The sequence below is a fragment of the Pelophylax lessonae genome (genome assembly GCF_965119305.1).
Source record: "Pelophylax lessonae genome assembly, chromosome: 13".
Taxonomy (NCBI): Eukaryota; Metazoa; Chordata; class Amphibia; order Anura; family Ranidae; genus Pelophylax; species Pelophylax lessonae.
The window spans coordinates 138,335,213-138,360,844 of NC_138780.1; the positions used below are offsets into that span (position 1 = coordinate 138,335,213).

The following is a 25,632-nucleotide window of genomic DNA, read 5'->3' on the forward strand; positions in this document are numbered from 1 at the left end:
AGTGCGGAGCTGAGGTCTGCGCAAGCTCGCTGGGCAGATTGGGGTGACCACTGGATCTAGATTATCCACCCCGTCACCCAGTCCGGCAGTTGATTGTAGATCTCACAGGAAAAAAAACAGGAGAAAAAATTCTATACAAAAAGAAAACACCATCTATAATCTAAAAAGAAAACATTGCCAGGACCAGAGATCCCAGGAAGGAACTAGGTCCCTTACTCCTGACTAGGCAGAAAAAAAACTGAGTACGTATAACAGAGAGAGGGAGTATACCCCCTGGGATTGCCCATAGGCGTAGCCAGACTTTTTTCTGCCTAGTGTCCTACTCATGTAAGGGGCAGTATAACCCAATGGTTAAGAAGATCAGGAGCTGTGCCCGTCAATGAACAAAAGAGAAATGAAATGTTGGGGCAACAAACGCTTTAAAAAGGATAAGTTCACCTTTCATAACATTTTACATGTTACACCCATATTCAGGGTGTAACATGTTATGAACGGACCGGCCACCGCACCTCCCCAAGCCCCACTGTGACAGCTAGCAGGGTTCTTCTCCCTCCCCGCTAGCTGTCACAATTTAAAAAAAGTGGCCGAGTGGGGGGGCCACATCACTGATTGACAGGGCTATGTGCATTGAAAACTACAAGGTCCGGCAGCCTTTGCGGTGGTCGGCTTGTAGTATTTTTTAATGAACTACCATGGTGCTGTGCAGTGCTGTGGTAGTTCATTCATACTTCCTGTCAGAATGTATTCGCTTACCCGTACGGGATGTACGGGGAAGCAGATACACTGGCAGATCTGCTGGAGAGATGCATGACACCAGAAATCTGCTGATCGCTGGTGCAATGCTTTACAGGCTCCAAAATAAATAAATAAATAGATAAATAAATGCACATTATTTTTACCTGCAAACAAGATAACCTATCTTTTAACATTTCAGCATATTCTATAATAAATTCCAAAAGAAGCTTTGTGACTTTACTCATTTAATGAGCCCATTATATAAGACTGTGCAAAAAACAGTAAACCATATCAACCAATCAGACTTCATTTTTTTTCTAGTCACGTCAGCTAAGAGAATAATTCTGATTGGTTCTAAAGGGTCACTGCACTGCTCTGAGTGCTGCTTTTACAGAATGAGCCTTAATACATTACAAACAAGATTATTATTTTATGTATCCAAAAGTGAAATGCAGATCTGTTCCCGTCTGCCTGAGTTTTATTCAAGTCCACCCTCATTCTGTAATTTAATCTGTTGTCTAGTGTTATGGAAACAGCTTGTTTTATCACAATTCACACAGATGTTTTCCATTACTCAGACACATGTAAGGTTTACTGACATTATTGAAAAGTTGCCAGAACCTAGATGAAGAATGAATAAATTACCACTAAAAGCAGTCAGTGCTCACGGGAAGTATGTTTGTTATGCTGTATGAGTAATTAAGATATGAATAATTCATCAATGCTGGTGGTTCTAATGAAAACACTTAACTCATTAGCTCCTCTACTATACAGATTACAGATGCAAGTAATTCTTTCTTGCATGTGAACTAAAGCCTAGTCAAAAATTACACAACGCAAGAAAAATTGTCGGGATCTTTTTTTTTTTCTATACATACCCTACCAGACTTGCAATGAGATACAAGGAAGTACAAGGCACAGGAAACAGAGCTTGCATACGTAATACGGCATTATGGCTTCCCCCATGTACATATACATATACAATTTCAAGTTATAATACATACACTTATAGGATTATTCATATTAAACAAAAAAAGTCACTGACACCTTGCCCATGCAGCTGGTTCCCCAGACCCCCTATACTCACCTTGCATATCTGCCATCACTATGACTATACCATAGGCCCCGTTCGGTTTGCTACCGAATTAAAACAAAATAGCACATATAGTCTCAAACCATCCTACATACAGCAATATTAAGCCCAATCACTTGAATCCCCGCAGTTTATCTTAGGTGTTCAGAGTATTAACAAAGTAATGAATAGTGTCTCATATGCCTACCTGTATGTCAGACTGAACAGAGCTGGGGGTAGGAGGCACCAATTCTGCACTCGGTGCTCTTTGGCTTGTACTTGGGCTGTCACTGGCTATACTATCAATGTCAACACAGGGTAAAACCTAGAAAAGGAAGAAGCATGTTATCACAGATGTCAGAGAATCACAAGGTCAACAAATATTCTAACCTAAAATTAAAATATTAAAGAGCTCCTGAAGTTAAATGTAGACTTTAGGTTAGTGCATCACCCTTGAGGCTGTTATTACCAAAATGTCCCCACCCACCCCAGGTCTTTAGCTCTGTTCACAGGGTTCCCAATGATAGATACCTAAAATGTATCTAAATTCAAGAGCCAACATTTAATATATGTAATCGGTCCTTATATGTGGGGGGCTACATTCAATTTCTTTTGTTTAGCTTTTTCTTTCCTTGATTACAACCTGGTGATGCCTCATTCAATTAACTTTATCTATGGAACAGCGAGTATGTCACCCCAGGACTTAAAAGAGAAGTATGGAGTTTCCTTTTTTTCCCCCACTTATACTTACCTAGGTAGAGGCTGCATCTGTCCCCCAGCGCCTCTACACTGAGAAACAAGAGATCGAACACCGCAGATCGCTCGGTTCTGACTGCTCCCCAAGCAGAGAGCTGCTGACTGTCGGTCACCAGCTCTCTGCTCCGCTCTCTCCTCGCTCATTGGAGGGCTGAGCTGTTAAGGGGCAGGAAGAGGCCGGCTCAGGCTCTCATTGGCTCGCTGAGAGGCTGAGCCGGGTGACGGTCCAGGCACCTAGCGGATTCCAACTCCGTGGTCGGGATGACGCGGTGCCTGAACCGATATCCGTGACATCAATAGAGAGAGTGGACTTCAGCCCGTTCTCTGCTGAAAACGGGTCACAGGAGTGCAGAATGCACTGCACTCTTGTGATCCATAAGAGAAGTAAAGCCAAATGCGCTTTGACTGTATATCTTCTTTAAAGTTGTAAGAACGACGGAACACCTCCTCCTCTCATCTCCAAAACACTCTGAGGAAGTGTTCCGTAGACTACAGGGAGAACTGGGAATAATGCTAGTGCACAAGAAGTTAACAGCTCAGGATTTATAGCAGGACCAACGAGCAATTTTTTTGCATTTATCAAACAGATGTAGCAAAATGCCTTTAATGGTAAATTTAACAGACCAAAAAGGGAGCAAATAACCTAATATAATTGTTAGGGTTTATATACTTCAAATCTTGATTTCTCTGTTGGCCAGGGTGAAGGTACAGACAGAAACAGCTAATCAGGACCTCTATCCTATACAGTCAAATTGATATTAAAAGTAGAGCTCTGGCTTCCCATAAAAACAAATCAAACACCCACATACTGTGTATAAAAATTATATATATATATATATATATATATATATATATATATATATATATATATATATATATATATATATACACACACACACACACACACACACACACACACTATAATGTCAAAGATTTTGGCACAAGCCTGCTGCAGATTGTCTATCAGTACCTGGCCACATCTCCTGCCCACTGTTTTATGAATTGACAGCACTGCCTTCATGTCTTAAACTCTTCCACTATAGGCTGCAGTGTCTGGGAGAGGGGGTGTGTGAGACACAAATGAAGAAGGATGTGGCTCTGCCAGGTTCAGTTAAAAAAAAAAGTTTATTTACTTTATGAGCCTGAGCATTGCATAGTAACTGGAGATGGTGCTTGTTTAGACTGTAATATACGAGCCACGAATCAACGAGACCGGGACGGCGCCATGTGCAACATGGGGGTGCAGGGATTGGGCAAAACGCTATAAGTAAAACCCGCTTGTTTGGCCACGGTTGTATGATGATTTGTTTTTGAAAAGCCAGAGAAGGAGGCCAGTAGTTTGCAGGAAGAGACAGCAAAGATGTACTAAGTTCCAAGGCCACCAGGTATAATGTATATCTGCCAGCCACTGCACAAAAGGCAACGCCGCCTGCCAGGTCACACGTTGGTTGATTGATTCTGGTGCCCCTATGCCCATCCCCAGGCTATGCTAGTAGACACTCTCTGATCCACCATTTTGATTACCTACCATACTGGATCCTGAGGAAGCTGTAAATCTGCAAAACATTCACCTGGCATATCTGGTTTTCAGAATAATGTTTATTAATCAATAAATTATGTTTTATAATTATGTGTGGTCTCCCATACTTGGCCTTTAAGGTCCGGTTTCCAATATGCGGAATCCGAGCTTGCCAGCCTGCATTTCTTGTGTATTGTTTTGTTTTATAATTATTTCTAAAAGTCAATCTGGGGGAATGTTAAATCATAATCCACTATTGGTGTGAAATATTCTAGATCTACCACAATACTTATCCCTTTAATATATCCACTTAACTTACTGTTAATGCCATGTTTATGTACCATTAGTCGTAGTTATAATAATTTTTAGCAGAGGTTCCCTAATACCCATATACTAGGGTTCCTCCATGGTAGAAAGCCTAAAAAAAGCCCACCGTAATGCAGTCGTAGACATTTTAAAAAAAATGATTGCTAAAAAGCATAATTTACTATTAAATTTTACCTCTTTCAGACCAGCCAATTTAGTTAAATAGCTAATTGGAAAAGAGGTTATTTTAAATGGATGCTTAAAAACATCCTAGTGTTTACCAATGGATGTGCACACCAGGCGCGGGCACAATGCCAGCAACTGCATCATCATTAGAAAGATCACAAGCAAAATGCACGGAGCCAATTACAGTGGCTGTGTGTATTGCTAATAACATCCTCTATTGAGGATTCTTCAACTAATAACAGAAGTCTTGAACTTTATTTTGGTGGCCGACATTTCAAGGCTAAGCGCACCTTTACAGCATTTCTCTTCATTTCCCAAAAATCTGGGATCACCTTGGGGTGCCCGCTTTGCAAAAAAGGAGTCGCTTTGTGGTGTTTGTTCTGACATTTTTATTAGATAGGTTTAATAACAAAAAGTAAGGGAAACCTTTTTTAAATTTGTCTTTTTTTTTTTTCTTTCCTTCTATAGTAAAACATAAAAAAAACAGGGCTTAATAAATACCACCAAATGAAAGTTCTATCTGTCTCAAAAATCAATTTGGGTACACTGTTGAATGGGGGGAGTCATTGTTAGTCAAACAATCCGTAACTAATTTAAAAATCAAGTGGACAGCGCTATCACAAAAAAGATGTATCAATATAAAATCCAAAAATATACATAAGCAATGTAAACTCAAAAAAATATATAAAGGCCAACAAAGTTGGACATAATTTGTGGTGGAGCACAAAAAAAAAGTCATTTAATGGAAATGAGTAAGTATTTATGGTGGTCTGATAAATGTGTTCTCCATATACGCATGTATACTGTTACTTCTGCTTTTTTATTGTCATTCCTGTTAAGAGTTTACGTGCAATTTTATTTCTCTATCTGTAGGAAACAAAAGGCTTGAACCTGTAATGACACTCACCGCCTGATGAAAACCAACCACCTACCTTCCTGTTTGATCAAAGAACAGACATTTGTGGTCAGAACCAGTTTGAACCAACAACTGTCATGGCAGACTGCTGCTTAGTTCCCTTTTTGTGTCATTTATGATGTGTTCACCCTTTTAACTATTAACTTACCATAAGAAGTTATGGACACTGATTGTAATGATTATACGATCACACCTAGAATACGCCTAGAACACGCCTATACCTTATGCATATTCAGGATTATAAATTAGTTAGTTTAATGCTTGTTAGCCAGATGATACGAATTCCTTTGCCCAGTTCACACAAATTGAGCTTCTGTGAAACTGTATCGTCTCCACTGCAGTGAATAAATGCACCTTTTCTTTTCATCAATTTGGACTCACTATCTCATCTTAAACGTCCTGTTTGAAGACTCCCTAATCGGAAGTAACAGAAATGAAGATCATTCTTGCACGGGCACTATTTTGAACAGGACACTTTATTGATAAATTATATTTTGTATTTGCAGCACTGAACACTTTCAGAAGCGTTTTTGCATTTTATTGGACTTTATATATCTTTTTGAATTTACGTTGCATATGTATATTTTTGAATTTTATTTTGAAACACATTTTTGTGATAGTGCGGTCCACTTCAATAGAATATCAATAGGATAGCAGCTGCACTATCCACACACTCATAAGGTTTTTTCACTCATAAAATCTCTGTGGTGCAGTTCTAATTTAGTTAATCCAGCACTAAAAACTCACAAATGGCCTAGAAAGGGGGTGTAACATGTTGGTAGCATGTTGATATTGAGGTGGATAAAGAACCTCTAAAAAAAAAAATAAAAAAAAAAATCTTTAGGATAAAAACACAAAAATTAGTTTTTTCAAATAGACAATACAAGCCATACCTGGACACTGAGCTGTGGCGGTTCCTTCTTCTCAGACTTCATCTCCACTACTGCTATGTTGGGCTTCACCACTTTTGGTTGTGCCTTAGGAGACTGTGGTGGAACAGACACATTGACTATAACTGGGTGTGGTCTAGTGCGAGTTACAGCTGAAGGAAAAGGAGCTGTACTACAAATCCGTGGCTTTCCTGAAATCAGAGTAATAAATTAAATATAACAAGTTCTTGTCTATGCATGTAAACTCATACCATTTTTTAATACAAGAAAATATATAATATGCATGTCATGACTTTGGTACTGTGAAGTCATTGGGAACACATTTTCCAGTTAAACCCCATTCACCACTGAGCATTTTGCAGCTCGAAGCTCAAAGCTCCAAAATGCTCTACAACCTAAATCCCATGCTTTTACTTTGTCCCTGTTCACCCTTGGTTTTCAGATACTTTTAGTTCAAAATCTGAAGTACATTAGCTACTTTTGAGCCAGAATTGGGGATATTTTTTGCCCCACTGATTTCAATAGGAGTCAAAAAATAGCCTACACACATTACATTCAAGTGTTAATTGGGGCAGATCAAGTAAACAAGCTGAAAGCTCTGATATCATCATAAGAGGACTCTGGTCAACATGAAATATTAAGAGGAAAAAGCTTACATGCTGATTGGCTTTAAAGGTAACATGTACTGCCTGTATGCAAGCTGTGATTGTTGACATCGCTTTTTGAAAAAAATAATAGTTGCCTGGCTGTCTGAGCCAGGGCAGCGCCTTTTTTTTTTTTACACCATTATGTATGTATAATGATAAAGTAAACATATTTAGGGTCACTCAGAAGATACAATCAATATAAAGTTAGCTAGCTGGGCAACCAGATGCTTAGAAGCAACCTTTAAAGTCCCTTCACCATAAAAGGATCTTAAACCTGAAAAGTATGCAGTCACTAAACTGCCCTGGAAAAATGAAGATGTGCAACTTGAATAGTTGCCATTGGCAAGTCTTCCTAAAGTTTTACATAAATCAGGTCCAGAGGGCAGGTATCCGACTCAATAAAGTAAAACATAAAAAGTCTTCTACCATACATAAACTAGATTTCAAAAATATGGAAACCATAGTTGACATACTGAAGGCCCAAAAGTTTTGACAAGACCCGCTTATTCTGTTACCTAGCATAACACCAACTCAAACAGTAGACTCACATGCCATAAGCTCCCCATACCTTTAAAGTGTCTGTAAAGACCGTAAAAGAATATACTATTCGTACATATGTGTGACAAGCTTTATGTTAAGCTCTAAGCATTGGCGGGATGTAATGAACAGTACTCTATGCTCTCCAACAGTAACAATAAAAAATACTTTTCTTTAGTTTAGGATAGAACCATATCAAATATTTACTTCTGTCTGTGAACCTGCTGAAGATTTTTCCTTACTTTTTGTCTGTTGTACCATTGTCAGCAGGACAGTGAAGATAAATCTCTCCAATGGAGCTCCCAGATAGCAGTAAAAACTCAACAGGATTCCTAATCCATTCCCACTCTACCCAACCCTAGCAAAAACTTTTTAGTAATGGTGTTAGTTTAAAGAGCTGTATTCTGTAATTGAGTTTGAAATGTGTACCCCATATTGAAATTCTGAGATTACTTTATTTTGTGATAGAGAAAGACAGTGGGACTGGGAAGACATTATTTATATATATATATCATTTTTAATGCGTGAACTTTGCACTTTTAAGGAAATATACACAGAACTAATTTTGCTATTTTTGCACAGGTTGATATTACAAGATTCATTTCTCAGTGTTTATATATGGCACTTTTTTATGTTGGATCAATCCAACCATATTTCATGATTTTAGTGCAGCACTGGTTTACTATACTTTCTGAATTGCTTCCAACAATATTGTTGTGACCGCGGCTGTTCTTTGCATTCAGTAAACGCAGTATTTGCTTTCTATACAGACATAATAATCTGGTTAGCATGATATAAATACCTCTTGGAAACATTTCAGCATCGCTCGCACCCAACAGACACACCAGAGGGGTGAGAGGTATAGGTATTTGGGCTAGATCAGAAATAGTCTGCATAACCTCTGCCCAATATTGTGTAAGTTTCAGGCAACGCCATATCATGTGTATAAAGTCCCCTCTGTGGACTGTACGTTTTGGGCATAAGGGAGAGTCCCTCCATCCTCAAACAAATAGTTTAATAGGTGTACAAGAAGTTCTGTGTAGGATAAATAGTTACGTAAGTTTATGGGAGGCCGATACCGACACAACTGGAAGGGACTCCAGGGCCATGTCCCATTGACCCCCATCTATATCTCTAATATCAGTAGTCCAACAGGTTCTTCATTTTAGTAAATCAGGATCCTGAATGGATGATAACAATACTGAGTACGCTCACTATATCAACCCGTTGCGATCGAACACCTGCAGAACCTCCTGCAACAGCGAGGAGCAAGAGACAGTCAGATTTAGCTTTTGTTTTTGGGTCTGTATCGCATGCCTGAGTTGGAGATATTGATAGAATTGTTTGTGTGTTAATCGAAATTCCGCACATAATTGATCATATGCCTCGACAGTGCCACTAGGGTATAATTGATTGAAAAAACAGATCTCCTGGTGCCTCCAACATAGAAAATCCTTGTAGCTTACATAATTTAGGATATTTAGGATGATATTTAGGTGATGGACAGTGCCTCCCTGCTTGCCTGCCAAACCTTCCTAAGCAGATTCGCTGTTGGAGAGGAAGAGGGGACACCTGGAAGACCCATCTCCAGGTGAGAACCAGTTGTAGGCTTAGGAGTAGGTAAAGACACCAGTTGGGCAATAGGGTCATTAGTGTCTCCAATCCCCCAACCTGCGAACTGCTGTAATTGGGTTGCCAAGAAATACAATTTTAGAATGTGGAACTGCCAACTGCCAACCCCCCCCCCCCCCCCCCATCTTTGCCATATTATAGGGTATTCAAGGTAATACAAGCCTGCCTCTTCTTCCATATGAGATCACGAAATTGAGAGTCAATTTGTGTAAACCATTTATTAGAAATCCACATAGGTGAATTATAGAACATATATAAGAGCTGTGGGATACCACTCCCAGGTATCTAAAAGAACAATAGAAATCTGAGAGGCACCTACGGGGAGGGGCGAAACCAGCGGATCAAGGGGCATAGGAACAGATTTGAACCAATTTATGGTAAATTCAGAGGATTTCCCCAAATGTAGTGATAGTTCCCATTGGAGTTCACAAGGAGTCATAAGTGACTCCCAAATATAACAAAGCGTCATCCGCGTAAAGAGATATCTTATCTTCCAAAGGACCTCTACATAGGCCTACAATGGCAGGGTTCCTACAAATCAACATTGCCAAAGGTTCCACCGCCATTGCAAACAAAAATGGGGACAATGGACACCCTTGACAAGTTTCTCTATGCAGGGAAAAAGAAGAAGAGAGGCAGTTGTTAATGCGGATCCTAGCATGGGGTGCAGAGTTTACACCCACTACTTTACATTGTAGCAAAGTGTCACTTCTTCAGTGTTGTCACATGAAAAGATAAAATAAAATATTTACAAAAATGTGAGGGGTGTACACACCTTTGTGAGATACTGTGTATATATATATATATATATATATATATATATACACGTTCAGGGAGTATTTTACCTAGAGGAATTGCAACGTGGATAAGCTGTCCCTCCATAGGAATGGATGATGTACTGGGTTCAGCAGAGGGAATGAATAAATACTGAGGTCTATATTCCTTTGCCACAGAAAATTCAGGTGCTTTTGCCTTCAAAACGGTTAACTCATTCTCAGGAGAATCTGTCTGCATCTTGGTCGACTTTAACTTCACACCTGTAAAATACATACCGAGAACACAATAAGACTTTAGTTTTAATATGGTGTATAGAAAAAATGATCTGTAATCACCCATAAAAATAAAAAAGACAGAAAGTCTTGGTTATTTAGAATATAAAAGAACTTTCAGTCAATTGATAAAGATTACTACAGTAAACACATTTTGCTTTACACTAAATATCATAAAAAACATAATGGTCATAAACCACTGAAAAGTAATAGGATTTTTGTGCTCACTGTAAAATCCTTTTCTGGAGCCCAGTGACGGACGCATGAATTTGTTTACCTTATGTTAAACAATGGTTTAATTAAAGGACAATTATTAAGTGGTTAATAAGTCATATTTACTCTACTTGTGATTTCACAACAATAGCACCAGAAGTTGCTTCAAGCACACTAGAAAGCACTGGATAAAAAAACGCTAATATTTTAGCATTTCTTGCGGACGTTCAGCAGTGTTTAACACAGTGTGTAAGCTACTTTTAGTAGTGTTTGCATTAAGGAGCAAGGCCACTGGCGTCCTTAACAGCCAGTGAATAGCTGGTTGTTAAGGAGCAGGCCTGCAAGCCGGCTGCCATATCCTTAACAACAGATGAGCCCGATACGCATTGGGAGAACCAAAATGTTTTTTTTTTCCAATTTTTTAATGCCGGCAACTTTTTTTTTTTTTTTACATTCAGCTGTCAGCGAGGAACCCTGCTGACTGCTAAATACTCAACCGTTGTTAAGGACGCGTCGGCCAGCTTGCGCCTTAACAACCAGCTATTCACTGGTTGTTAAGGAAGCCGACAGCCTCAGTTTACATAAAAAAAAATTAAAAAAGAAGAAAAAAGTTTAGGAGCGGTCAGTGTTTTTTTTTTTTTTGCCAAAGCGCTGCTGCTCCAGAGCGCGCTGGCAGTGGGTTCTTTTTCCTGCCACAAAACACTGCTAAAAGCCTGTGTGTGCATGAACACATAGGATTACATGCAGGGGAGTTTAGGGGCAGGTAAAAAAAAAAAAAAAAACATCTGTTGCCCAAAACAGCAGCTGTAAACATGCCCAGTGTGCATGAGGCCTAAAAACAAAAAATAATTTCTACATTAAAGTGAATAACAGGCAGATATAAAAACACCACTGAACACAGTTGCGTATTTCTTTAAAAATAATTAGATGTACATTTTTAAATAACAACTGCCTGAATCTGTAATATTAGACTTCTGTTATCTCCTGCACAGCAGCACTTATACTGGGGGAGAGAAGGGCAGTAGTAGCCAATTCAGCTCTGCTGAATGTAAATATGGTGATAATAAACATGCTGACAGGAGGGCAGATCAGAGAGGGCAAAGTTGATAACCTATTATCGTTGCTTCTCCTTCATTGTCCAATCAGCAAACTGCGGGCAGAGAGGCCACATCACTGTGATCCTAAACAATACCACGGAAAGCAGTGTCACCCATTTAACTGTGTTGCCTGGCAGAAATGTATGAAATACAAAACTGACTGGGCAAAATAACAGATCATTCAAGAGATAGAGGTAGTTCACATTTGTGTATTTCAAATGGGTATTTAGATTCAGGTCTGGCGCTCAGAAGTTAATGCTATTTACTCACAAAACAATACAACATAATAGAATATAATATAGATCTATCTATCTATACACACACACACACACACAATCTCACAAAAGTGAGTACACCTCTCACATTTTTGTAAATATTTTATTATAACTTTTCATGTGACAACACTGAAGAAATGACACTTTGCTACAATGTAAAGTAGTGAGTGTACAGCTTGTATAACAGTGTAAATTTGCTGTCCCCTCAAAATAACTCAACACAAAGCCATTAATGTCTAAACCGCTGGCAACAAAAGTGAGTACACCCCTAAGTGAACATGTCCAAACTGGGCCCAATTAGCCATTTTTCCTCCCCGGTGTCATGTGACTCGTTAGTGTTACAAGGTCTCAGGTGTGAATGGGGAGCAAGTGTGTTCAATTTGGTGTTCTTGTTCTCACTCTCTCATAATGGTCACTGGAAGTTCAACATGGCACCTCATGGCAAAGAACACTTTTGAGGATCTGAAAAAACGAATTGTTGCTCTACATTAAGATGGCTTAGGCTATAAGAAGATTGCCAAGACCCTAAAACTGGGCTGCAGCACATTGGCCAAGACCATACAGCAGTTTAAAAGGACAGGTTCCACTCAGAACAGACCTCACCATGGTCAACCAAAGAAGCTGAGTGCATGTGCTCAGCGTCATATCCAGAGGTTGTCTCTGGGAACTAGACGTATAAGTGCTGCCAGCATTGCTGCAGAGGTTTAAAGGGTGGGGGTCAGTCTGTGAGTGCTCAGACCATACGCCACACACTGTATCACATTGGTCTGCATGGCTGTCATCCCAGAAGGAAGATGATGCACAAGAAAGCCGGAAGTTTGCTGAAGACAAGCAGACTAAGGAAATGGATTACTGGAACCATGTACTGTGGTCTGATGAGACCAAGATAAAATGATTTGGTTCAGATTGTGTCAAGCGTGTGTGGCGGCAACCAGGTGAGGAGTACAAAGACAAGTTTGGCATGGTGGTGGGAGTGTCATGGTCTGGGGGTGTATGAGTGCTGCCGGCACTGGGGAGCTACAGTTCTTTGAGGAAACCATGAACACCAACAAGTACTGTGACATACTGAAGCATTATCCCCTCCCTTTGGGTTGCAGGGCAGTATTCCAACATGATAATGACCCCAAACACATCTCCAAGGTGACCACTGCCTTGCTAAAGAAGCTGAGGATAAAGGTGATGGACTGACCAAGTATGTCTCCAGACCTAAACCCTATTGAGCTTCTGTGGGGCATTCTCAAATGGAAGATGGAGGAGCACAAGGTCTCTAACATCCACCAGCTCCGTGATGTCATCATGGAGGAGGGGAAGAGGATACCAGGGGCAACCTATGAACTCCATGCCCAAGAGGGTTAAGGCGGTGCTGGAAGATAATGCTGGACGCACAATATATTGACACTTTGGGCCCAGTTTGGACATTTTCACTTAGGGGTGTACTCACTTTTGTTGACAGCGGTTTAGACATTAACGGATGTGTGTTGAGTTATTTTGAGGGGACAGCAAATGTACACTGTTATACAAGCTGTACACTCACTACTTTACATTGTAGCAAAGTGTGTAATTTCTTCAGTGTGGTCACATGAAAAAAATATAAAAATATATTTACAAAAATGTGAGGGGTGTACTCACTTTTGTGAGATAATATATATATATATATATATAAAAAATCTATAATGAAGCCACTTACCTTTTACAGTTTCTACAACCTTAGGCCTCCTTGGTTTGGATTTGGGGGAGGGAGAGCTAAATCTAAGGTATGGTCCTTTCTTGAGGGAGCTACGGTGTCCTTGATACACTGGAGTCCCATAAACTCGGTTTAAGGCTTCTTCATCAATCAGGAAGGATTCATCAACCTTCTGAGACACCTAGAAGAACCATGGCCACATTGACTTATTACTACTGTGTATTGTGCAGGAACTATAAAAATGATGTATTAAAACACGTCAGACCTTTCTTATTAAAAAAAGAAAAATGTAGGGTGCAGTGATTTTTAGATATACCATACACAGAGATCAGCTGAATATAAATAATGTATTATTAATGACATGACATGTTAATATTTTGAAAACAGTGTTTCTGTACATTGATTGTAACAAAATTGGTACAAGGGGGTAGCCATATTTATTATTATTATGTATGCAGACCCTGCTACCTGCAACACAATGGTTCTAACTTAAGGTGGCTATAGAAGGATCAAATTTGCCTGGTTCAGCAAGGACTGGACACATTTTAATCCATCTATAACAATCTATAACAATTCCGGTTTGAGATGAGTCCATCTAATAATCAACTCCTCTCGAGCAGGACTGTTGGTAGATCTTCATTCATTCATTCGGCTGCAGCACTGATCAGTGTATTGACAGCATAAGAGTCACACTGTCAGCATACAATAGCTCAGCCTGTGTAGATGGGGGAATCAGCCCACTCATTGCCTATGGTCAGCTTTATAGCTCATTTGCACAATACAGTCTATGGGTTAGGGTCAGCTGACAAACTGCAAACAAGGCACAACCTTTCGTACACAACACCTTCCCCACTCCATATCAGTATAGATATCCAGTATGATATTTTTCCCCATTGAGATCTGATGTGTTTTCAAAGTGTTCCTTTAATTAGTTAATTTTATATGTATATACATATATACACACACACATCAAATGAGTTGCAAAATTAATAGAAAATCTAGTCTAGACATTGACGAGGTTAGAAATAATGATTTTTATTTGAAATAATAATTTTGTCCTTCAAACTTTGCTTTCATCAAATAATTCTCAATTTACAGCAAGTACAGCCTTGCAAATCTTTGGCATTCTGTCAGTTTATTTGAGGTAATCTGAAGAAATTTCACTCCACGCTTCCTGAAGCACCTCCCACAAGTTGGATTGGCTTGATGGGCACTTCTTACATACCATACGGTCAAGCTGCTCCCACAACAGCTCAATAGGGTTGAGATCTGGTGACTGGGCTGGCCACTCTATTACAGACAGAATACCAACTGACTGTTTCTTCCCTAAATAGTTCTTGCATAGTTTGTAGGTGTGCTTTGGGTCCTTGTCCTGTTGTAGGAGGAAATTGGCTCCAATCAAGCGCTGCCCACAGGGTATGGCATGGCCTTGCAAAATGATGCGATAGCCTTCCTTTTTCAAAATCCATTTTACCTTGTACAAATCTCCCACTTTACCAGCACCAACGCAGCCCCAGACCATCACCTTACCTCCACCATGCTTGACAGATGGCGTCAGGCACTCCTCTAGCATCTGTTCACTTGTTCTGTGTCTCACAAATGTTCTTCTGTGTGGTCCAAACACCTCAAACTTAGATTCGTCTGTCCATAGCACTTTTTTCCAATCTTCCTCTGTCCAATGTCTGTTCTTTTGCCTATCTTAATCTTTTCCTTTTATTGGCCAGTCTCAGATATGGCTTTTTCTTTGCCACTCTGCCTAGAAGGCCAGCATCCCGGAGTCGCATCTTCACTGTGGACGTTGAGACTGGCGTTTTGTGGAACCATTTATGAAGCTGCCAGTTGAGGACCTGTGAGGCATCTATTTCTCAGACTAAAGACTCTAATATATTTGTCCTCTTGCTTAGTTGTGCACCGGGGCCTCCCACTTCTCTTTCTATTCTGGTTAGAGCTCGTTTGTGCTGTTCTCTGAAGGGAGTAGTACACGCCGTTGTAGGAAATCTTCAGTGTCTTGGCAATTTCTCACATGGAATAGCCTTCATTTCTCAGAACAAGAATAGACTGTCGAGGTTCAGAAGAAAGTTCTCTTTTTCTGGCCATTTTGAGAGTATAATCAAACCCATCGATCTGGAGCTGATGCTCCAGATACTCAACTAGCTTAAAGGAAGGGCAGTTTTATAGCTTCTCTAATCAGCACAAAAGTTTTCAGCTGTGCTAACATAATTGCACAAGGGTTTTGTAATCATCAATTAGCCTTTTAACACGATTAGCTAACACAATGTACCATTAGAACACAGAAGTGATGGTTGCTGGAAACGGGCCACTGTACACACACGCACACACACACACGCACACACACACACACACACACATACACATATATATACAGTACATACACACATATACACACACACACACATATACATAAACTCATTCATCCATGTCTTTATAGACTTTGCTTTGTGCAGTCATGTTGGAACAGGAAGGGGCCATCCTTGAACTGTTTCCACAAGGTTGGGTACATGAAATTGTCCAAAATCTATTGGTATGCTGACGACTTAAGGAGTTCCCTTTACTGAAACAAAAGGGCCAAGCCCAACCCCTGAAAAACAACCCCACACCATATCCCTCCCTCCCTCCCCCCCCCCCTCCACCAAATGATTTGGACCAGCGCACAAAGCAAGGTCCATAAAAGACATGGAAAAGCAAGTTTGGGGTGGAAGAAATTCAGTGGCCTGCCCAAAACACCTTTGGGATAAACTAAAGCAGGCCTTCTCGTCCACATCAGTGCCTGGCCTCACAAATGCGCTTCTGGAAGAATGGTCAAACATTCCTATAGACGCATTCCTAAACCTTGTGAACAGCCTTCCCAGAAGAGTTGAAGCTGTTATAGCTGCAAAAATAAGTATTGAACATGTCACTATTTTTCTAGGTAAATATATTTTTAAAAGGTGCTATTGACATGAAATATTCACCACAGGTCGGTAAAAACCCATGCAATCCATACATAGAAGCCCAGCCAGCCTCCTGTGCTTGTCCTTCTTGATGTCCCCTGGATAGTAGCAGCATAGCTACTATGCAGGGGACATCACTGATTGCACTGATCATATGGCAGGCTGTGTAGCGCTGAGCACAAAACCTTTGCGACCCCCTGGTGGCTGTTCAGGTGCATGGGTGAGACCTGACAAGCATTCAAACAGCAGGTCAAGCAAAGACATGCACATCGTTTCCTAAAAGCGGCAGATAGTAACAGCCAGAGGGGTAACTAGAACCTTCAGGGCCCCGGTGCAAGAAACCATGAAGGGCCCCCTGGACCCCTGGCGCCCTTTACTCTAGTTGCGGGGCCCTTTATTACGGTGAGGGAAGGGAGAATTCTGAAGGGGGGGCAGCACAGAAGGGGGGGGACCAGGGGAGCACACAGGGGCCCAGAGACACCAGAGACAGCAGAACACAAGTATACTGGATAGAAGAAGTGTACAAAGGGCAGCGTACAGAGGAACTAATCTCCTCCATTTTCCTCCTGCAGCTACAGAAGGAAAAAGGAGGACAGTGATTTCTCTACATGCTGCCCCCGCCGCCCCTCCTATTCAGGTGTACAGGGGAGCCACATGGGCCCCCTTGAGCATTGGGCCCGGTTGCGATTGCAACCCCTGCAACCCCTGTAGTTACGCCCCTGGTAACAGCTTCACCCAAGCCTTGCTCAGATGCAAGACTTGGAATAAAGCCCTGTGAAAGTGTCCTGCCATAGCCAGGATCCAGCCTGTACACCACCATCACCACAGCTAAGTGAGAATCCAAGCAGTTTTTTTGGCTAGTTATGAACTAATGCTCTGGTATCTAAAAGGAAAAATCTTTTGTTAAATAAATCTTGAATTCCTCAAGACGTGTGAAACACTACTGCCATTTGGAGTATTTATTCCCAACAATCGAACTGCGCAATTGTGTCATTATCTGGACTAATCTCCCAGAACGTTCAGAGTCCATTACACCTCATGGAAGTACTTCCTGGTTATATCTGATGTCGATTTTCCCTTACTACTGTGGCTGGTGAGGCAGTATACACACAGGCTTTTGTTGACCACTTTCACAGGGGGTCACACGAGATCTGGTAAGCAGGTTTTGAGTGTGAGAGGTGTCACTGGTTCTACATCAGGATCTCCTACCTATCACAACGGTTGTGGGAGTATCACCTTCATTGGATTTTGAGACATTTATATACAATTTTTGGATAACAATTTTTTGTTATAATCACAGCGCTGCACTATTTTTGCTTTAGATTTGTTGTTATAACACAGTGTCCAGCAGCTTTTCGAGTTTTAGGGTCCTTTCGCACGAGTGGTTCGTCCGACAGACTCGGTTTTGCTCAGCGGGGATCGATCCGCCGATCCCCGCTGAGCAGGCGGATGACAGCTCTGTCTCTGCTTACTTTGCGGAGACGGAGCAGTCAGAGCCCTGCTCTCCCCTTTGGGAGATCAGATGAAAACAAACCCCATGTCAGTTTTTCATCCAATCTTATCCGATCTGATCCTCCAGATGGATGGAAAATAGGGTTCCCGTCTGTCTGGATTTCACAGCCAGGATCAGATACCAGCGGGTGTCAGCGGAGATGTCTCCGCTGACATCCGCTGCTCCATAGGGCTGCATGGAGCATTCGATCAGGTCTGCCTGAAAAACTGACAGGCGGACCTGATCGGAATGCCCGTGTGAAAGGGGCCTTATTCTGGTGCAGATTTGATTTTTGATTTACATACATACAAAGAAAGCAAAACAAACAAAAAGGCACAGAAAGCCAAGACACCAGCTAAAATCTATCAGTAATTAGAAAGCAATCCTGCCCCTCATCACTGCAAATTAATATCAGCTGGTTCAGTCTGAACTGATGGCCTATAAAAAGGTGTCTCATTACCAAGGTGTCACACCAGAAGCCTCTCATGATGAGTAAAAGCAAAGAGCTCTCTCAAAACCTTTGCAACCTTACTGTTGCAAAACATACTGATGGCATTGGTTACAGAAGGATTTCTAAACTTCTGAATGTGTGAATCCAGTGAGCACTGTTGGGGACAAAATTCGGAAATGGAAAGATCAGTTCACCATAAACAAGGAGTGAAAACAATAATCAGAAGAGTTGCCCAAGAGCTAAGGACCACTTGTGGAAAGCTTCTGAAAGACCTGGAATTAGCAGGTACAATTGTTTCAAAGAAAACCATAAGTAATGCACTCAACCCCCATGGCCTGTAAGCACACTCACCACGCAAGACTCCATTGCTGAATAAAAAGCATGTTGAAGCTAGTTTAAAGTTTGCTGCAAAACATTTAGACAAGCCTGTGAAATACTGGGAGAATATAGTCTGGTCAGATGAGACCAAAATTGAACTCTTTGGATGCCATAATACACACCATGTTTGGAGGTCAAATGGCACTGCACATCACCTCAAATACACCCCTATACCAACAGTGAAGTTTAGAGGTGGGAACATCATGGTGTGGGGCTGTTTTTCAGCATACGGTACAGGCAAACTTCATTGAAGGAAGGGTGAATGGAAAAATGTACCGAGACATTCTTGATAAAACTATGCTGCCACCTACCAGGATGATTAAGATGAAACGAGGGTGCCATTTCAACAAGGCAATGATCCCAAACACCAGGCCCGGGAAATTCTCAATTGGTTTCAAAGAAAGAAAATAAAGCTGTGTAGCACTGCCCCCTCGAGGACTGCTGGGTAATACACTCTCGGGTCCCCCTGGGTTACCGTTAGCAACATTGGCATTCACAAATTAACACTTCTTTGGCTCAGTCAATGATCAGTGCAGGGCTATGTAGTTGTTTTTAGGGTTTTATTTTAAATAGGGATGGGAGAAGGGAAGAGTGGGATACTCCAAATGGAACTATTCACAATGGATGAGGACTCCTGTCTGGACATGCAGCCAGGCTGCAGATTCACCTTGCCACTAGATGAATTTAGGCCAAGTCTCTGTTCAGACAACTTAGTTGGGTAGAATATCTTCAGGATACTTGCCTAGTATCCCCTTTCACTGCACAGACTGACACTCGTCCTCTGACTATCCTACACCTGGGTGGTGCCCCTCAGGTCAGGCCCCTACACACGATCCCCTGTACTCACGATACTTTTTTTTGAGGGCCTCGAGTGTCTCAACCCCTCCAGTCAGTTCTCCTGGATCCCTGGGTTCAGTTCCTTTCCCCTGGTCCCCAGGCCGACCACCTGTGACAGCGTGCCACTGCTACAGAGGAGGAAGCAGCCGCCACAATCCCCCCTGGGACTCTGCTCACCAGCCAAAGACCCTGCGGCACATGTGCGCCTGGCTTTTATACAGTATCCCATAATGCACGAGACAGCCAGTCTCTACCAATCACTGGGACTATATCAAGGCCTGTGTACTCATTGGTCATATTTCCTCCCACTGTCCAACATGCCTCCCTATTGGACCAGTGTGGAAACACTATGTAGAGCACACTGAGCAGGCCTAACTCACAGATCCTGCTCTCTGGTAGGCAGAAAGCAATATAGATTTCCCTGCTGCTCCTCTGATAGGCAGACAGAGTCAAAAAATTATACTCACTCACTAGCACCTCCCTAGGAGGGTGCTACAGCTGCAAGAATGGCCAAGGCAATCACCTTCTTGAATCCAATAGAAATTCTATGGAGAGAACTAAAGATCAGAGTTGATAGAAGAGTCCCACCGAACCTTCAAGATTTGAAGACTGTGTGGAAAAATGGGCCACAATCACACCTGAGCAATGCATGCCACTAGTTTCTCCATACAAGATGCGTCTTAAAGCGGTCAATACCAACAAAGGATTTTGTATGAAGTATTAAATATATATCAGTTTGCGTGTTCAATACTTTTTCTGTGTCATTCCATTTGATTACGCATAACTTAAATTTCTGAATTTATTTGTTTTGGTGTTTTACTTTGGTCAAAAGCACCTTTAGAAATACATTTACCTAGAAAAATGGTGACATGTTCAATACTTAGACAATTTCAAATATATATATTATATATATATATATATATATATATATATATATATACATATATATATACATATACATATACATATACACATACACACACACACACACACACACACTGTATATCCCTGCCTATGATGGAACATTTACAAATAAGTGTCCTTTTAACTCCAAAGGATTCTTTGCTGTGAAAAGGGTAGCTGTACAGACAAAGAGTAGGTAATGTGACACATAAGTGGTGTACAGTGCACATAATCAACACTGGTGATACATCAGCACTAGGGCCCCATGGATCTCCCCAAATAATACTTCTGACAATGATTTACTGGCTACCTGCTGCAGGTCTCTGACAGCTCAGGCTTTATCCAAACATCTCCAGCACTGTGGGAGTCTTCTGTGTTGAAGTGTTGGATGGATTAGCGATGATGGATGGACCATGTGTAATGCTAGGGCAGTGTTTACCTAATTCTAATGCATTTTCCAGTCATTTCCACCACACAGGATCTTTAAGTGGCAGCAACACTTCTCAGTGCTAGGTCATGAAGAACTATCATGCAGAATTGGGAAATAAAATGGAAACTCAGGTTCATTCATATTTACTTTGTTGAATATGGAAAAAACATTAGCAATTATGGGAGAATCAGTAAAAAAAAAAAAAAAAAAAATTAACGTGAAGTGAGGTTTAAAGCACACATGTACCGATTTTCAAAAGTTCAACTTCAAACAATATTTACCTGTCATGTTGCCAACTAACCAAAGTCTGCTGAGTTGAAGAGATAATTTTGCTAAAAGATTTTCTGCAAGTCCATAAAGCAGGGATATGCAAACTGTGGCCCTCCAGCTGTCGCAGAACTACATGTTGCATGAGGCATAGCAAGACACTGACAGCCACAAGCATGACACCCAGAGGCATGATGGGACACCCAGAAGTCTGCAAGAAGCTGAAGATCCTTGAGAAAACTTTAGTATTTAAATTTCAGGAGTTTAGTGTCATACGCAGTGCGACAGGTAAGTATTCACTACTTTCCTTGTAGGGAGAATGTTACTATTACTACAAAGTTGCATTAAAAGGAAAACAATAAACATACAGTATATTCTTTTGTTGATGAATATGATAAGCATAAAAAGAGATATATCACTAAAATGTTAAAATCTATGTGGATCTTAGGTCCATGAGGACCTAGTGCTTGGAGCTGTGCCTTGGTTGTTAGGCTAGCATTGTCAATGCCCTCAGTTGTATGAGGAAAAGGGAGGTAATATGGCGCTGTCATGCTAATAAATAGGAAAAATAAATAAATATGTCTTAAAGTGCACTGGTGATAAGGTGAATAAAAATCAAAGTATATAAAACTTCATATGGTGAATCCTTAAAAAGTGTAAGTAAGTTTAAAGAATTTGATAAAAAAAAAAAAAAAAATGTGTATCTATATAATGATAAATAGATAGGAAAATTAAGATATAAGTGATAAATTATTAAAAATCAGTTCAGTGTGTAATCTTAAAGGTATATGTATGACTATATAAAAGAATTATAAACTGGTGTTATAAATATCCTCCATATATACTTAAGGTGCTAATTAATCAGATATATATTGTGCTAGTGGGCCAAACAATAAATAGCTTTGTATAAATCTGTGCACATACAACTCATAAATAGTGTCCCAGCAGTTTAAATAGCATAAATAAATAAATAAATATAAAGCGAATATATAGGAAAATTGTCCATATAAATAGCCAAATATTAAATGGTGCTGCAAATATAATTGAGTCCCAAGAGGGGTGATGAAGCAGGGATTTAACAGGATAAAATGGATTACAGGACTTCCAGACTGATGGGGGTGCTCAATACAGGAATCAGTGCTCCCCTCCTATTACTCCCGCACTCACCAGATGGTGGTACCCCCACAGGGGTAATCAGCGTTTGGGGTGACTCTCAAAGGTCCCTCCGAAGGCTGGCTAGTAATCCACTTAATCCCGACTTCGTATCTTACTCCAGGGGAAATTGATGAAAAATCCCTCCTCTTAGAGTACTCCAATATGTTTGAGAGATCCGGATGAGGAAAGAAAAAAGGGCTCCAATAGTGAAGTATTGCAAAAGATAGGTGCTTTATTCGTATAAAATTACAATACTCACATTTAATAGCAAAAAAACGGTGCATGTATGTCCTAGGGACCGCAACACCCTCGTGTGGCGGTAGTTCCGGGACGCGGTGCGTTCCACCGGCCGGATGTGCGTCTCAGTCAACAGGAAGCGGAACTGACGCAACCCTCAGTTGAATGGCTAGCATTCGGCAGGTGGTACTGCCCACCGAACTTGACAGGGGAATACACCCCTGTCCATTGCCTTTACAGCTTAGGAGGGAGCGGTTGGGGGGTGGTAAAACTTGGCTCAACCGCATGTTTTTACAGCCACGTCAACAGCAAGTGTAAACCTAGACTCAGTGGGGAACTAATACAATGAAATATCTTTTTTCACCACCGGGTGTCACTGTGAGTCATGAAACAAGTAAACTTTCTAAAGCTTTTGATCAGTTAGAAAGAATGCTCATTGACTAGAGCAACTGAGTAATTACAATTAGCAAAGCCCCAAAACCTTCTTAAGACCACATATCCATATACTATAAAAGACATAAGGAATGGCACAGGACTTTAAAGCATTGTGTATTGTGAAAGAAAACCTGGTGAAGGCAGAGCAGATGTTTGCAGGAGAAGAACCACTTTAGTAGTGAATCCCCACCAGACCTCACCTTCGACTTTTCACCTTTGTTCAGTGAGGCTCTGCTCTGCTGTCCTGTTAGCTTCCCAGCACCAAGCTTTGGCTGAACCTTGGCTGAGACCCCAGTTGAAGGCTTTGTACTCCTTAGTGCATCTCTTGCTGGGCCTTTGATCCCCCGATCTCTATTATTCTTTAGGTCTTTGCCGCTTCCTGCATTCCGTCTAAGTGAAGGCTCCTGAACTCTGTCTTCAGGTTTCTTCTTCTTAATATCCTCGCTTGCCAATTTATCCTGGAGAACAAAGTCTGTTGACTTTTCTGGCTAAACAGCTTTAATAACTAATAACTGAATACATAACATTACATGAACAGCTTGATAAATCTTACAAAAAAAACCCTTCAAGACAAAGGCATAATGAGCTAGTATGCATCGCATACTAGCTCATTATGAAATACTTACCTTAAAACGAAGCCCCAACACGGACGCCCGGACACCGCTGTGGGAGCTGACATGCTCCCTCGGCATCTCTTCCGGGTTCGGCAGCTCCGGCGCTGTGAGTGGCCGGAGCCGCGATGACGTCACTCCCGCGCATGCGCATGGGAGTCACTTTCCGGCAAGCAGCTGGCAAGGAACTCTGAAGGTCCGCAGGACCTTCAGAGCGCATGCGCCGCTAGCGACAGCGGCTGCATGCAGGGCAAATATCTCCTAAACCGTGCAGGTTTAGGAGATATTAATTGTACCTATAGGTAAGCCTTATTATAGGCTTACCTGTAGGTAAATGTAAAAAAAAATGAGTATACTACCCCTTTAAAGGAGTACAGCCAAAGCTCATTTGGCTGTTCTGCTCCTATGGATCACAGTAGTGCAGTTGATTTTGCACTGTGACCTGTTTTCAGCAGAGAGCGGTCTGAAGTCCGCTCTCTGCTGACATCACAGAGTCAGTCCAGGCTCGGGTGTGATCACGACCACAGAGTCGGGATCCGTCCACAGGCCTGGACCGGCACCCAGCAAGCCACTGAGAGCCTAAATGGGCCACTCCCACTCGGGGAGCTCGGAGAACCAAGCAATCAGTGGTGTTCAATAGCTCGGTTCTCAATGTTAGAGGCGCCGGGGGACAGATGCAGCATCGGAGCGATGCTGCATCCACCTAGGTAAGTAGGTTTCCAAAATAAAATAACTGGATTTTTGACTTACCGTAAAATCCTTTTCTCTTAGGTTCATTGACGGACGCAGTCCTCTGATGCATATCAGTAGCGATCAGGGTGTATTTGGTGTCTACTGAGTCTTTTCGCAAGTCTGACTGAAAAAATGGTCCCCAAGGCCAACATGGCCAACCAGGCAACACAGGACTCATCAGAAAAACCAGATGAGGTCCACCTGAAAACAAACAGAAAAACACCCTCAAGGAAGGCCAAGGGGCCCTCTAAACCGCAGCCTGCAAAACCTGGCGGCCAAAGGAGGTATCTGCAGATGCCAGCACATCCACCTTATCAAATTTGGTAAAGGTGTGAACAGACGACCAGGTCGCCGCCTTGCACACCTGAAGCATAGACGCCTAATGGCGAAAAGCCCATGACGCACTAAGCGCCCGAGTAGAATACGCCTTGACAGGGAAAGGTGGAACCTGACCCTTAATGGAATAAGCCTGCACCACTGTCTGTCTGATCCATCTGGAAATAGTCGCAGCAGACGCAGGCAGCCCATTCTTTGAACCATCCGTGAGCACAAAGAGTGAGTCAGACTTGTGAAAAGACTCAGTAGAAGCCAAATACACCCTGATCGCTACTGATATGCATCAGAGGACTGCGTCCGTTAATGAACGATAGAGAAAACAAAAATATAAAAAAAAAACATACATCTCTTTTAGGTAACACTTAAAGGGCAGTGGAAGGAGAAGCAGCAGAATGATGAACTCCTGTCTTTGTCAGTCTGCTCTCTCCTCCTATCAGCATGTCCCTTTTTAACACTGCAGCACTACCTACTGGCTCCCTCTGCTCTGATGCATCTCCCTTCTCCCAGACCGAGATCTGTTGTGCAGACCTGGCAAGAGGCTGATACCAAGTCAAAACATTGCTTATTGAAGAATTGATGAATACAGAGCTGCCTTCATCTGTGCCTTTTAGATCTGCCTGGAGTTGTCAACTGCCCCATAGTAAATTTACTGCTACTGGGTGGCCACGCTGTGCAGAATCACAAATATATACACACATAGTACCGCACTTCTGGGCTCACCCTGTGATTTTACACAGCAGAAGTTGATCAGCAGGTCCCGTAGACCCGATCCCTGCCGCACCCGCTGATCGTTTGGTACACTGACAGAATGCCAATCTGCCTATATAAACAAGGCAGACTGTCATTCTGTGAGTACAGAAGGCATGGATCCTGTGTTTCTGTAAAGCAGAAACACTGATCCAT

General features: G+C 41.6%; 1 protein-coding gene across 1 annotated transcript in view; it reads right to left on the reverse strand.

Moving 5' to 3' along the window:
- Nucleotides 1-25,632, reverse strand: part of KIAA0586 — a 229,590-nt gene that overhangs the window by 143,796 nt on the left and 60,162 nt on the right. Inside the window, exons 14-18 of the mRNA XM_082274968.1 lie at nt 23,251-23,508; nt 13,518-13,695; nt 10,042-10,233; nt 6,384-6,571; nt 2,016-2,132 (exon numbers count right to left, since the gene is read on the reverse strand). Coding sequence (XP_082131094.1) covers nt 2,016-2,132; nt 6,384-6,571; nt 10,042-10,233; nt 13,518-13,695; nt 23,251-23,508 — 933 coding nt within the window. The remainder of the gene's footprint in view (nt 1-2,015; nt 2,133-6,383; nt 6,572-10,041; nt 10,234-13,517; nt 13,696-23,250; nt 23,509-25,632) is intronic.